The sequence below is a fragment of the Miniopterus schreibersii genome, assembly GCF_964146895.1.
Source record: "Miniopterus schreibersii genome assembly, chromosome: 8".
Taxonomy (NCBI): Eukaryota; Metazoa; Chordata; class Mammalia; order Chiroptera; family Miniopteridae; genus Miniopterus; species Miniopterus schreibersii.
Genome location: NC_138109.1, coordinates 22677710 through 22692600, shown reverse-complemented (window position 1 = coordinate 22692600; position 14891 = coordinate 22677710). Strand labels below are relative to the sequence as shown.

The 14891-nt window shown below is 39.0% G+C and overlaps 1 protein-coding gene across 5 annotated transcripts in view; it reads right to left on the bottom strand.

The window, feature by feature from the left end:
* Positions 1–14891, bottom strand: part of MACF1 (microtubule actin crosslinking factor 1) — a 305107-nt gene that overhangs the window by 45942 nt on the left and 244274 nt on the right. For all 5 annotated transcript variants that reach the window (XM_081144947.1, XM_081144949.1, XM_081144948.1 and 2 more), the window contains 8 exons: positions 8604–8765; positions 8240–8410; positions 7437–7603; positions 3685–3844; positions 3026–3352; positions 2013–2097; positions 1251–1492; positions 374–580 (listed from right to left, as the gene is read on the bottom strand). In XM_081144947.1, coding sequence (XP_081001073.1) covers positions 374–580; positions 1251–1492; positions 2013–2097; positions 3026–3352; positions 3685–3844; positions 7437–7603; positions 8240–8410; positions 8604–8765 — 1521 coding nt within the window. The remainder of the gene's footprint in view (positions 1–373; positions 581–1250; positions 1493–2012; positions 2098–3025; positions 3353–3684; positions 3845–7436; positions 7604–8239; positions 8411–8603; positions 8766–14891) is intronic.

Genomic DNA, 14891 nt, shown 5'->3' with positions numbered 1-14891 from the left:
CTCTTCCATTTAATACTAAAACAGTTGAGTCAAACTAAGATTGTGATGCATTTGGACCTTTTGGGTCTAGATATTATCTACTCCCATCACTGCCTGCCTCTTAGCAGATCACAAGTTAAGGAGAGGGCTCACAGACTCTTCCCAATGTTCTCTGCTCGAAGGGGTCAAGTATTTTGGGTCAAATCAAATCCATCTTCATTCACATGCCTTTACCCAAACAGTTCTGATCACTGAAATAATTTGTTGCATTGGATTTAGCTTGATCTCGCTTTTCCTATTTCTGAGCCTAAATTTATGTCGGTCATAGTTTTGTGTCTCATACACATATTTCCACGATCTAAAATACTAACGCAGAGGTGTTTATAAACATTACCTGTTGTGATCTCTGAATAGCAGCATCAATTTCATCCACCCTTTGTCCAACAGTGTCACTGACCAGCTTGTACTGCTCGTTGGCATCGGACACAAGTTTATCCAGCCCTTCTCTGGCTCTCCAGGGCACCAGCTCTAACAGTGCACGGCTCACCTCATTCACTGTGTCCAGCACCAGCCTGTGCTCCATGACCTCCTTCTTTAATTCCTAAGGAGGGGAAAAAAAGTTTTCAGGCCAGACTTTGCTAAATTAAGCACATTAGCAGCTGTGCTGGGTGGAAAGCGGTATCTCTGCCACACATCCCAGCAGGGCTTTGACCTCCTTCCTTTACCTATTTTTTTATTGTCTCAGATTTTTCAATCATTCCAAGCCTGACTTTAGGCTTAGCTTCTTCTTAGAATGATCTGCAAGACTTCTTGAGCCAGACTGTCTCAGCATAAAACAAATAGTGCTTTATTTTTCCTCCTTACTTCAATAGAAATGATAAATAGTGCTTTATCCTTAGGCATTAACTCAGTAAGTACCTATTTCTGTGCATCCAGAACTGCACTAGATCCTGCAGCAGAATCAAACATAACCATGAAGCACTCTTTAGAGAATGAATCATGAAAGTAAATTTTAAAATGTTACATACAAAGCAAACTTCCTAGGGATCTGAGATTCAATCTTTTTTCTTCTTCAGATCATAACAAGTGGTTTTATATCTGTCTGCCTTTATGTCAAATCTTACTGTCCTTGAGTAAACAAGAAAGGAGGCAGGCAGAAATTTTTGGTTTAGATTTAACATAGAGAGAGTTAGTGATAAGACTTAAGAATTTAAATGTTAGGATTCTAAGAGGGAAACTTTTTCCTTTTACGGTGTGAAACGACAGCTTACCTTCTGTCTTTGCTGAAACTGTGGTATTTGCTCCCCTATGGGAGACTGTCCCCCACTGGCTGCCAGCTCCTCCTCCACCTCCCTCAGCCACCCAGTCAGTTCCTCATAAGTAGAATGGAACTTGGTGGCCAGCTGCCGGGCTTGCTCTAAAGTTCGGAGGGCCTTGGAGCTAGTGACTGTGATATCTGCATAGCGAGTCTTGATTCCATCCAGTTTCTCTTGGATAAGCAAAACCTCTTCACCTGTGGGAAACCGCACACAATTATTCATACTTAAGAGAACATGAGGGAGTCCTTTAATCCCCTTCTTCAAATCAGAACTTACATTTTATAGATGTTCCCTCCCTATGATAGTGATTTCACCTAGCATCCCACAGTAAAGGAGGAGGGAAGTAAACCTTTTAATCAATAAAAGCCACTTCTGAGGTTATCAAGATAATCAACTGCAGGTGTTTCTAGATGTACCCTGAACCTTTCAGTGAATGCTGGCATTCAATATATTGGAGGGCAGGGGGAGTGATCATCTCTAACTAGAAGTGAGACACACAGTCTTTTAGTTTTCAAAAGGTTTAGCAGGAAACAGGAACCCAGACCATTGCCTCCAGGGGCAGGGATGGGGGGACAGACGGAACATGGGAATATAATGAGTGAAAACTAAACTTCTATATCCAAAGAGAAGTGGCTGATGCAGGGTGCGTATTTCCCTAGTTTATGAGTGTCTGTATACGTACAGAGGTGCTAAGAGATGCACTTTTCAAAGTACCTGTGGTTTGTTTTAGAAGAGCCTGACCGTTTTTAATAGCCTGATCTACATTCTTCTTTCTAGTAACAATTTCTTCATTTAAAGCCTGAAAGGAAAGAATACCATTAATCCTACAACTATGACATGACAAAGGGAAAGAAACGAGACCTTTAAGTTTAAACATCAGATATTTGATTCTTTCATTATCTCTTTGGTTACACCATTAATTACACAAAATAATTAAATCAATACTGATAGGCAAGCTTTCCTTTGTAGTGGATGAGAAGAGTTTCAGGATTAAATCAACTTTAGCAATCTATTAGTACCAAACCAGAACGCAAGAAAGGTATAGTAGAATTCAGCAAAAATGTCTACTATGTCCAAAAAAAAAGAACAAGGCAGAAATTTCAAAAGAAGAAAGTCAGCAAGAAACAGGCAGATTTAAATCCTGGTTAAACACTTTCAATATTTGAAATCAATGAAGCAGAAGAAATGTAGATTATCTAAACCACCACCACCTCCCCCCTGCTTTGCCTATTTTTACCATACAAAAAGAAATCTCATGAAATGGAATTTCATGAATTTCACTTGATGAAATTAAGAGGGCAAATTATTCTAAGATGACGCAGAACCCTGGGAATTTGAGCATATAAATTCCAGAAATATTTAAAAAGTTATAGCTATATGATCAAACTCTGGGAACTCTTCAGGTATTCTGGTTTTATGAAAGCTTCTGTTCAAATAGAAACCAAGTGATGTGTTACCTAATGATGTAAAACCTGAGTTGGAACTGAGATGGCCCCCTGACTACACTCTGGATCACCTTCTAGAATTATTGATTCAATTTGTTAAGTACAAGCATTCCCATGGACTCATTAGAAAACAGATTATTTCTAAACAATAAGTCTATTAAGTATGCATTTGGGTATTAAGTTGAAGTGTTAGGAATAAAAAAGAAAGGAAATGAAGAGAAACAGGAATCAAAATTACAAAATAACTAGTAACATAAACAATAAAATGGAAAACATGAATACCAGGTGGTCAGCATGCTGTTTCTGCAGGACATCCTGTCTGTAATCCTTTACGAACACTGAACTGAGCTTGTCCTCAACCTCAGCCAGCCAGTTGAGCACCTCCACCTCATCCTCCCCGAACAGCCTAGCGTTAAACAGTGCTTGTTCAAGCAGGGCTGCTTTCCGACAGCACCGGTCTTGAATCTCACTGTATCGGGCCTGCAACGAGTCTAGCTTTTCTGAGAGCACACCCTGTTCTGCAGAACATGTCAGGGAGGAGAGGGACTGCCCAATTTTGACTGCCTGGTGCACATCTGTTGCATGGCTTTCTATTTCCTCCTCCAGAGCCTAGAAATCCAGATGGAAAAAAATGAGTAACAGAAACAAAACAAATGAAAAGTAAACATGAAACAATGAACAAGTGATGTAATAAATTAAATAATAACACAAAAGGTTTACCTACTGAAGGGCAAAAATAACACAATAGCCGTTTTTTCCTGATGGTAGCCTATTAGTCAATATCTATCAAAGATGTGACTACTCCAATTAATAATTTGACCATGTTTTAAACTTTAAAAAACCCCACAAAATACATCTTATAGCATGTTGCAGGCAGTTTTCTAATTTCCAGGATTTCTGATTCCAGTTCTTTGTTTTTATTTACCATAACTGCTTCCTACCTTGTGCCGAATGATCTGCTGCTGTATTTTGGCAGTCTGAGTGCCAACAGGTTCTGAGTTAGCAAGCTTTTTCTCTGTGACAGATAAGAAGTCAGAAATAGGCTCAGCTGTTTCATGGAATTGTTTGGCCAGAACCAGGATATCTTCCAGCTGTTTATGCCTACACAAATATACAGAACAAGCTGCTAAGGCAAAAAGTCACATTAAGATGGATAACAGTACTATATTCAGTAAAAGACCAAGCTTTACCAGGTACATCTTAAATACCAAAAATAAACAGAACACACATATATCGCACTCTGCTGTTTTAAAGGTTTTCATAAGTATTACCTTATTTTGATTCTGTGATAACCTAGTAGTGTAGGCAGAGTAATTATCCCACTATTACAAAAGAGAGAACCTGCAGGCCTACAGAAAGATTTGTTTAAAGCGCTCAGTGAGTAGAAATAGTACAATGAGGATGAGAATCAGACTTTCTAATGTTCTTTCTCCTATGGAATGTAGCTCATGCATCATCTGAATGTGAGACCAAAATAAAGTTTAAAGGAGTCGAAAAATCATCAGTCCTCATTTTTTTCCTCTCTGTCAGTACTACCTTCACTTGTGAGTGAAGAGAAGAGAGCATTTGAAAAGCAAAGGCAGACTATGCACTAGAACTCCCTTCTTACCTCCCCAAATCTAGTAAAGCTTCTAGTAATTTCAACCCCAGAACATAACTTTGAGTCCAGATTTAAGGAAAAAAATGACCTCAGACTAGCTAAATTTGCCAACACAAATGGCAAAACTATAAACTTTACAGCTCACTTGGAATCTTAAATCTTATTTAATATAACACCCATACTAAAGCTTGGGTTTCAAGTTCCCTATAGATTAAAACAGCAGATTACAAAGGGGAAAGAAAGTCTGAATACTGGAGGCAGTCTAATAAAAACCACCACAGAACTCTATTAGCACACAGATTAATAATAAAGGCCATAATGATGACTTTGAATCATTAAGAACAGACTAAATGCTGTCATTTGAAAAGGCCCAGGAGTATAGGATTCCCTTTAGTTCAGCAAACCTTTACTGGACAGATACTTTGTGCCAGGTTCTATGGACATACTTTTTTTTTAAATTGACTTTTAGAGAGAGAAAGCCGGGGGTGGGGGTGGTGGGGTTACACACACATCAATTTGTTGTTCCACTCATTTATGCCTTCATTGGTCGATTATTGTATGTGCCCTGACTGGAGATTGAACCCGTAACCTTGGTGTATCGGGATGATGCTCTAACCAACTGAGCTACCCGGCCAGGGGCTGGATAAACTTATTCTAATAAGAAATTGTTTAAATATAAAGATTTGCCATTATAATTATCTGGAAATTAAATTATGTTTGAATAGAAAGGAAAACATATTTTTAGATGCCATTTTTAAATGTCAACGTAGAATTTCCTTCTTTATGCCAGCCTTCAAAATATACCTTTAATTAATACAACTAAACATATTAAAGATTAATATTAGACTAAAATTTCATTTTTTAAAAATTGCCCCTGATTTCTATGTCTTTCTGACCCATCTCTCTAATTTTGGAACCTGAAAGTTTGAAGAACTCATTGTATACAGAACTTGGGGCAGCAAAGAGAATAGCTAAAATAATTTAGAGGCATAAAAAATCCAGTACTAAAAATCTAAGTAAACCCAGACAGTGTGGCTCAGTGGTTGAGTGGTCAACCCATCAAGCAAGAGGTCACGGTTCAATCGTGATCAGGGCACATGCCTGGGCTGCGGACTCGATCCCCAAGCAGGGGTGTGCAGGAGGCAGCCGACCAATGATGCTGCTCTCTCATCAATGTTTCTATCTTTCTACCCCTCTCTCTAAAAAAATAAGTAAAAACATACTTAAAAGAAATATAAGTAAAAGTCTGTAGAATGCCTGTAACAATGAAGCTGCTCTCGGCATTCCCTTAAACAAAGGCCCAGAAACAGTGAGGCCAGGAGGGTGAAACTGGGTGGGTGGAAGGCTAGCTGTAAAAAGGTAAATCAGAAACCAGTCACGGCCTAAGTGAGCATATGGGCCCAGGAGGCAAGCACCACATGGAATAATGACCACAGTACACGGTACTGATAAAGAGTTACGGCAGTTGGGAGGAAGGAGAGGTTACTCTATGCTTAGGGAATAAAGAAAAGCTTCACAGAAGAAGGGAAGATGGCCAAGGTATTCCATGGAAGGCGCACCACCATCAGCCAAGACAATGAGGAAACTGACAGAAGATACTGAAGAACAAAATATGATTTTCTTTACCTATAATACGAAGACTGAGAAGAATAGTGAGAACTAAGAAAGGTAGGTTAAGGCCAAATAGAAAGCTTTGAACCCTGAGTTAAATAGTTTAGATTTTATTTATAGGCAACAGGGAGTCATTAAATGTCTTTGAGCATGAGGAGAGGTGAAGGCCTGAGGGTGAGTGGCAGTAGAGTGGTGAGTGATGAGTGATTAGTTAGGAAGCTGCCTCAGATGAGCTACCCTATGTGAACTAGCCCAAGTGAGAGCTCATAAGCCATGAACTAAGGTATGTGAGTGGGAAGACACCGTAGAAGTAAAATGGACAGAATTTAGCATTCTGGTTGATGTGATACACAAAGTTGGGGTAGGTGGGAAGGGTAACAATGGGGGTAATGTTTTAAGCCTAGTTAACTGAAAGGTTAATGGCAATATTGGTGGAAATGGACACAGAGAGGAGAAAAGCAGTGCAATTTGGAAGTAAAAATAAGTGTCTGAGTTGCAAAACCCAGGTAGGAAATAAGTAAGCCATCCCTCACTGGTGGCTCAGCTGGCTGGAGCATCGACCCCTGCACCATGGTTGTGAGTTCAATCCCCAGGCAGGGCACATACACGAGGCAACCAATGAACACAGAGCTAAGTGGAACAACAGGTTGATGCTTCTTTCTCCCCGCACCCCCCAAATCAATAAATAAAAATGAAAAGAAAGAAGCCAAGAGCAGGTAGAAGAGGCTGAAGAGGAAGTTATTTGAAGACTGCCATAGGTTACCTAGACAACTGAAAGGTTAAAACAATAAATGACCAACCCTACTACTATCATTGATTTCTGATTAGCTAGCATTTATTTTTAAAACTGGGGACTGTATAGGCTAAAAGTAAAGACACCCGTGTGACTTATTAAACTCAAGTGACATTGGGGTAACTTACAGCTGTGGAAAGAGAAAGTACTGCCTTGCAGGAGAAAAGTACACTGCCTGTCCTTTGGCCATTTATTGAAGAAAATAAAGTTTGTGCATTTCTTGAATGCATATGTTTAACAAAACCACAGAGCTCTGCGATGCAAAAACATCTAATATGAGAATAAGCTGACAGAAAAGTAGTATAAATTTCAATTCCAAGTACCAAAAATATTATTTATCAATATAAAGGAAAAGATCTGTTTCAAACACTCAGAAAATAACTGGCTGGTTGTAGGAGTCTGCATCTTGTCGTTTGGAACCACGATTATGCTGCAGCAGAATAACACAGAGCAATGAGTCTTCTAGTTCTCAGAAATTTATGGAGGAGCTGAAGCTCATTTCCTGAGAGTTTTTCTCATTATGAGGATCATCTCTAAGAATGTATCCCTCCCTCAAGATAAAAGCCCTTCAACATCTTCCAAAGCTCTGTATGAAGCACCCAGGAGCTTTTGGGACACCTCAGTGATAAGTCAAAAACAGGACACAACAAACCTCCTCTGACCCATTCCTAAAACCCCTTTGGCTTTACCTGGCTGCTGCCTTGCTGAGTAGTCCAGTCCATCTACTTTCCAGACTCTCCAACTGTCCTGTGATTTTCTCTCCATCAGCCAGCTCAGCTGACTGGGCTATTCTGCCTCCTTCTGCTTGAAGCATGTCCACTGTGGCCTTTCGATCATCTAGGAGTCGCTGGAGCAACTATTGTACACGTTTAAAGACAATGAAAAGTGAGAACATGGGGTCACTTTGAAATTTGAAATAAGGATAAAAAAACAAACAAAAAATCCCCAATCCTCACCCCACCAAATCCTAAGCATAACTGAATAACAGAAGGTTTTTTTTTTCATCTTGAGGCAAAAACATAGTTCCTCCTATCCATATAAACTTCATACACTTAAGTTTTTAAAAGGAGCAGTGACTGCGGCTATGTGACTAACAGGAAACTTATTTTGAACCAGGAGAAAAATACACTGAAATGAAAATTAAGCCAAAAACCCCCCCAAATCGTATCCAGATAGAACCTTATACATGATATATACATTAATTAGAGTAGCGCTGACTCTGTAAACACCAGAAATCTTTGAAGATAAAGGTGTGACTGAAATATTGAAATGGGATACATGAACATGTAAAAAGGTTCAGCCCAGTACATGCCACAGGAAGCTAGTACATTGAAGTAAGATGATAAAAATAAATTCCTACTTTTCTTTTCAGGATCAAAGTATGTGAGGATTCTACTAAAACTCCTGAACACGCTCCTTGAACTACAAGCAAACGTGTTGTCTGCCACTCCCTGCGGCTGTTCCAGTTCACTGTCCCCACATTCTCACTTACCTTCTGTTCTTGGATCTGTGCTTTCACCACTTTATACTCAGCAGACGGAGGTTTCTGATTGGCTATGAGCTCCTCAGTGTCTGCCAACCAGCTGAGCAACGGCTCCAAGGCATCTTGAAATTTCCCACAATGCAACAAAGCCTCCTGTAGTTGTGCAATTCTTTGTGCAACCTGTATCACAGACATGCAGGCTCGTCATGAGGAGAGCCTTTTTGATTACTGCTGACTCCTTTTCATAACTACAGATTACAACTGCTAAATTTTTATTTACGGTCAGAGCAATATTAGATTTAGATCTAAGGTCTTTGCTTTGTCCTCCATTCCCAGTACATTTGTAATTCCCTGTACTCCCCCCATCACTTACCTTTTTATTTAGTGTGTTCCATCGAGCATTTATCTCTTCCATGTCATGTTCCAAGCCCTGCACATCACAGTTTTTTCCAGCACTCTGAATCAATCCCTGGCCAAGTCCATTCACCTGCTGTAATTTCATCTGAAGAGGATCCACCTGTTCTTTCTGAAACATCTAGATAATTGTAAGCCAAAAAAGATTTAATCTAAAGGCAAACAGACCCTCTACAACACAGAGTGACAGGCTATTTTGGGAGATTTGTGATTTAACAAAGGAGGGCAGGAATGAAAAGGGAAAACAAGCCATTTGTACAAGGAACTATTAAGAAAACATGTGGTTTCATATTTTAAGACAGCCTCCTATGGACAAGTAATTACAGAGTTATGGCACTACTTTGGTCTTTAACCCAATGGACAGCTTTTTTTTTAATGTTTGTTTAATTTTTAATGCGAAAATCTATAGAGAAGAGAGAACCATCAGCTTCAAGACATCATAAAAGTAAATGTGATGTACAGTTATCAATCCGAAAAGGGAAGAATGATAACAAATGACTACTATTTAAGATTAAAAATACCTTGGGGAACAGCTTTAAGTGACCACTGATATATGCAATGCTCTTCTCTGACTAGGACTAACAACTCAATTAGCCAAAACATATTAATAGTATGAAAAATGCCAACCTCATAGCTTAATCCCCCTGTGGCGATTTAACTCCACTCTGTTCCAGGGCCATAGACCACACACAGATAATAATCTTGAAACAGTATTCCCCTGATCACAAAGGGGACCGGGCCAATAATACTGGGAAATGTCCTCAGCAACTTCAGACACATAACTCTGAGTAAGATGCAGATATACATACAATATTTAAACAATGACACTGTATATCCACGTTCACCAAAAAACAACAGAATTTTAAAACAATGTGAACAAGTGTAACAAGCAATGTGCATGTTTCTACTGCAGTTAAGCTTCATTATGACTTTGAAATTTCTAAAGGAAACAAGGAGGAGAGAATAGTACTTTTGCCACTTGAAGGAAAAGAATGAAATAAATATTTGTCCCTAAGATCAGATTTCTTTCAATCCTCAAAGGATAAAAATCGGCCATATTCCACTAATCTGGATATTTTTCCACTCTTTTTTCTTCTGTAAAAACTTCCTTCAGTTTCAGTGAGACAGGTGAGTCAATTAAGATTAAAGGGCGAGAGAAAAGGAAGAAGGTAAAAATAACTGTAAAAAAGTGTTTAAGTTTGGGTGAGACTAATTTTCGCCTATATGAGACCACAGATCACTCTAAGATTAGGAAACTGATTCCAGAAAGAATGGCCTATGGCTGGATAAGTGAGTCACCAGGGAGGAAAAGCCCAGGGAACACTAAAAAAGGAAGGTTACAAAGGTAATTACCAGTGGGCTTCATTTTATACTATAATTTGATTACACCATATTTTGTTAGGCAACACTACAAGGCAGTTCAGCTAAAGATGACTATTTCCCCTCAACAACATGGTTTCCAGAAAAAGCAAGAGCTATGATTCCATTTTGTATTAAAGATGTTTTCACTGAAGAAAAATTGGAGAAGGAACAAAACAAAACACAACTCCCGTTTTAAGTTGCCGGGGTGCAACAAAATGGGGTGGTGGGGCGGGGCCAAAGGTACAGAGGAAAGATGTGGAGTTCACTGAAGAGCCCCCTTTTACCAACAACCAAATCCTGTCTCACACTATGAGTGACACTTATATTCTTTCTGTGCTAATAAGGTAGCCCGCAACTCCACGTGGCTATTTAAATTAACTAACAATTCCGTTCCTCAGCCACACCAGCCACATTTCATGTGATCAACAGCCACGTGTGGCTAGTGCCTACCGTACTAAGCACAGATAGAGAATATACCCACCTTGGCAAGAAACTATTGGATAGCGATGTAAATGGCACAGGAAAGTAAATATTTAAATAGCTCTATTATACAAAAGAGATTAAGACAATTTTTTTGAAATTTGAATTTACTTTATTTATGAACATTTCTTATAGAAGCATTAGAGTTCTTCCTCTGTTTCCCACTTTCTGTCTATGGATTGTGTTGACAGGTATGGGTATTTTTATAATCTTTTTTCAGTTTTAAAATATGTGAAAGCACTTCTAAGTAAATGCTATCTAAATATTTATTTTGAACACAAGTGAACAGAATGTTTAAAAAAGTAAATTTGAAAACACTTGCTCTCTTCTTTCAACTCCCAAATAAAGCTGTTTTGCAAACCCAGTGCTTTTAGACACGTTAAAATTCCTACTCCTTAGCGTTTCAATGGGACTGTGCCATGTTATTAACTAACCAGGGCTGGCAGACATTTCCCACAGCAGAACACTAGTAAAACTTATTGCACGGATGTAAGATACGAAAGGGACATAAAACAGAAAATTTCCCAAAGAATGTCTTAAAACAGTTTTTTCTTCGGTAATGCCATATTCTCTCAGTTTTCATCCTGACTGGTCCTTTTTGATGTCCTTTGCTCTCTTCCTCTTTCTCTTCTAGGCCTCCAAATGTTAGTGTGTGTGTGTGTTGGGGGGGGGGGATATAAGGGTTGTCAGTCCTGGAAATTCTATCCATTCCTATGGCTTTAAATGTTCACCATGATAAATACTTATGACTTTAAAACTGTATATACAACTGCTTTTTTAATATTGCCATACAAATGAATCACAGGCATCTCAAACCTAACCACTCCAAAAGTGAACAGTACTTTCTTCTTTCCTCTCCCCCCAAATCCATTCTTCCCTAAACCAACAATTTACAGCTGTCCCTATCCACTCAGCTGTACAAAGCAGAACCTAGACACCATCCTCGATTTCTTCTCTCCCTCCCAACATAAAAGCCATTATCAGGTCTTGTTGAGTCTACTCCAAAATATATCTTGAATCCACCCAACTATCTTCCAATCCTCTTACACCTCTCTAGCCTAAGCAACCTGGATAATCGCAGTAGCCTAGTGGCCTCTCTCTGTTTTTGACCTCCTAAATCCATTCTACACACAGTAGCCACTGTGATTAAAAAAAAAAAAGTTGCAAACCACTCAGGGTTTTCTGTATTTATGGCAATTATCTATTATAATACAAACTAATAAAATATAAGACAGAAGAAATCTGAGATTTATAAACCCCAAATAGTGTTGAGGATGTTTACTGTCAGTGTGGACCAGTTTTCTCTATCCTTAAGCTGAAAGTAATCTTGAAAAAATTTAAATGTAATAATTTCACACCCCTAATTAAAATTTTTCAATAGCCTCTCATGGTTTGTAAGGTACAGATGCTTTTGAAGATGTCCTTCTAAGTCCCTGCGTCACCCGGCCCCCGTCAACCTCTCTGGATTCACTTCAGGGCACTCTTCCACAACCCTTGGTCACTGTGGTCTAGCCACTTGGCCTTTCAGCTCCAAGACGACAAATTCTTCCTAGCTTCCATTTCCTTTGGGATGCTCTTTCCTCTGACTCCTTGCCTAAGTAACTTACTTTCATTTACTCTTCAAGTTTTAGTTTTAAAATCCTTTCCCTGACACCACAATTAAAATTAAATACCCCTCTTATTTCTTATCCATTGAATAAGTGAATCGTTGTACAGAAATAGTGTTAGGGAAAGCAAACAAATCCATGAAAGTTCTGCTGATCAGCTAAGCATTCAAACACTGAACTGAGATTTTAGGGATCTCCAATTTTTGCTTAAAGACTTTTGGGGCAAGTTTTAACTTTATAGAACCCCTATTTCATACAAAAGGTTTTTTTTCCTCCCCAGTGATTGGAAATAAGACTAAGGAAGTCTATAAATAAGAGTCATTTAAATAATCACAGATTACTCTCACTGGGCCTAGATCTCACAATAGAAACAACAAACAGATTCTGACATTTTGCTTCTTCTACCAAACTCTCATTATCGCTATTAGGAAGCTTATATCTATTTATTTATATTTTTAAAAAATATGTCTTTCTTGATTTCAGAGAGGAAGAGAAAGGGGCGGGGAGAGAGAGAGAGAAACATCAATGATGAGTCATTGATCGGCTGCCTCCTGCAAGCCTCCCTGACTGGGGATGGAGCCCAGAACCTGGGCATGTGCCCTGACTGGCAAGGAGTCAGAGGGAAGAGCATCCCAAAGGAAATGGTAAGCTAGGAAGAATTTGACATGTTAGAACTAAAAGGCCAAGTGGCTAGACCATAGTAACCAATCTCCTGGATTATAGGTCGAAGCTCAACTGCTGAGCCATGTCGGCCAGGCAAAGCTTACATCGACTTAAACCATGTATACATGTGGACATCTGTACATACACACACAGAGGATCTAAAGCAGTTCACTCTAAGTCACATTCTGGGTACAATCACTTGTCAAGTTCTAAGTGTTTATGTATAAAAATTACAGGTTCAATTGCCTCTAGAAACCCTTTCAGAAGAAATAAAATCCATACAGTTCTCATCTTGGAAAAACTTTTTTCACCAATTTAGCAAAATTTGTATACTCATGTTACCTCTATAATGATATTTGTTTTGTTTCAATAAATATTTTCAAAATAGCCTCTCTACATTCTTATTGGTTAACAGTCCTGGCTATGGCTATGAATTAGATTTCTCCTTCTGTACACAGAGGTAGGCATCTTGCTTCCAGATATTCCATAAAGTACCACACTTCAAAGATGATGAACTACCTTGCAGCTAGGCTACTATTTCCTCCTCCTGTAATTTGTAACAGGCAATGTGTCATAAAATGACTACCTACTGTAGCTGGAAAAATCCTTAGAGACTACCTAGTTCCACCTACTCATTTTTGTAGATGAGTAAACAAAGATATCAGAGACTGATAGTAAGGGTTTCCCTGAAAATTTTCCTTTATGCAGATTTGATTGGGTCCTTATAAATTTAATTACTGTATTCCACTGATTATTGTTGTATGCTTTACACTAGAAATATTCTGTATAACTAATAATGCCAGTGACTTTGGACAGGTTACTGGGATCTTGGTATTAATCCTGAATTCACTAAAACTCAGAAAACTGAATCAAATCCACCTATCTAAAAGGTGATGCATTCTAATTTGATGGAATGATACATTACAAAGTAACTGGGGAAGCCCGAGGTGACACCACTACCCCTAAGGAGGACATGTGGCAAAACTGGCAACTTATGACTCACCACCATCACGATTTTTCGTTGCTGGTAGTTGCATGTTTAAATGGTACTGTAGCCAGCTAAGGCTGCCCTGAAAGGCTGCAATGGGGTGGATGAGAGAACTCTTTCTTCCTTTCTTTTTTATTTGTTGATTTTAGAGAGAGGAGGGAGGGAGGGAGACAGGCAGACAGACAGAAACATTGATTTGTTGTTCCATTTCTTTACACATTCATTGGTTGATTCTTGTACGTACCTTGACTGGGGATTGAACCTGTAACCTTGGCATACTGGGACAATGATCTAACCAACTGAGCTACCTGGCCAGGGCAGAACCCATCTTTCTTCCAGCATCCAATGGATATTCAGGAGATTGATTCTCATTCAGCCAGTCTGTCAACAGTGAATGCCTTCTACAAGGAAGGTACTGTTTTGGGTCCTGAGGATGGTGTAAAACGAAAACCACCTCCAAACCCAGTAATTCCTAACTGTATTAGATTAGAATAAAATTTTAAGTCCTTCACTCCACTGCTTATCACTGACCAAATGACACTGAGCAGTGAACTGTAATATTTGCCAATCTCAAATCCCTTTGACTAAGAGTGCTCAAAGATGTGACCACTGTTTCCAATAGCTTCCTAACATAGTCTATTCTCTAACATTAAGAATTTCAAAATCTTGGAGTTAAGGGAGACCCAGGAGAATATTTACACAACTCCCTTATTTTATAGGTTAAAAAACAAGAGGTACAGGAAAGGAAAGCGACTTGCTTCAGGACACAAAGTGTGACAAGATGACTGAAATACCTCTTTTTCATAAACATAATTATGACTTATTCCATATTTTAAAATAACTTAATACATCTGTATTCATACATCTGTATACTGCTTTAATCCAACATGCTTTGGTGAATTTTTTCAACTAACCATCCTATCTGAAGGGAAGGGGGATCTCGAAGTGACAGGAGCCTACACACTGATGCTGTAACAGGTCACCACACTCTATCCTCCTCATCTTCGCAGGGCTCTGCTCAACAAAGGATGGAATTGGGGCTCAGGACATCTAGCTCATTTTCCCAGAGTGCTCAAGAAGTCCCATGTCTCACACTAAAGCCTATGCTCTAGCCTCCACCTGACTGCTGACATCACTGATCAATTAG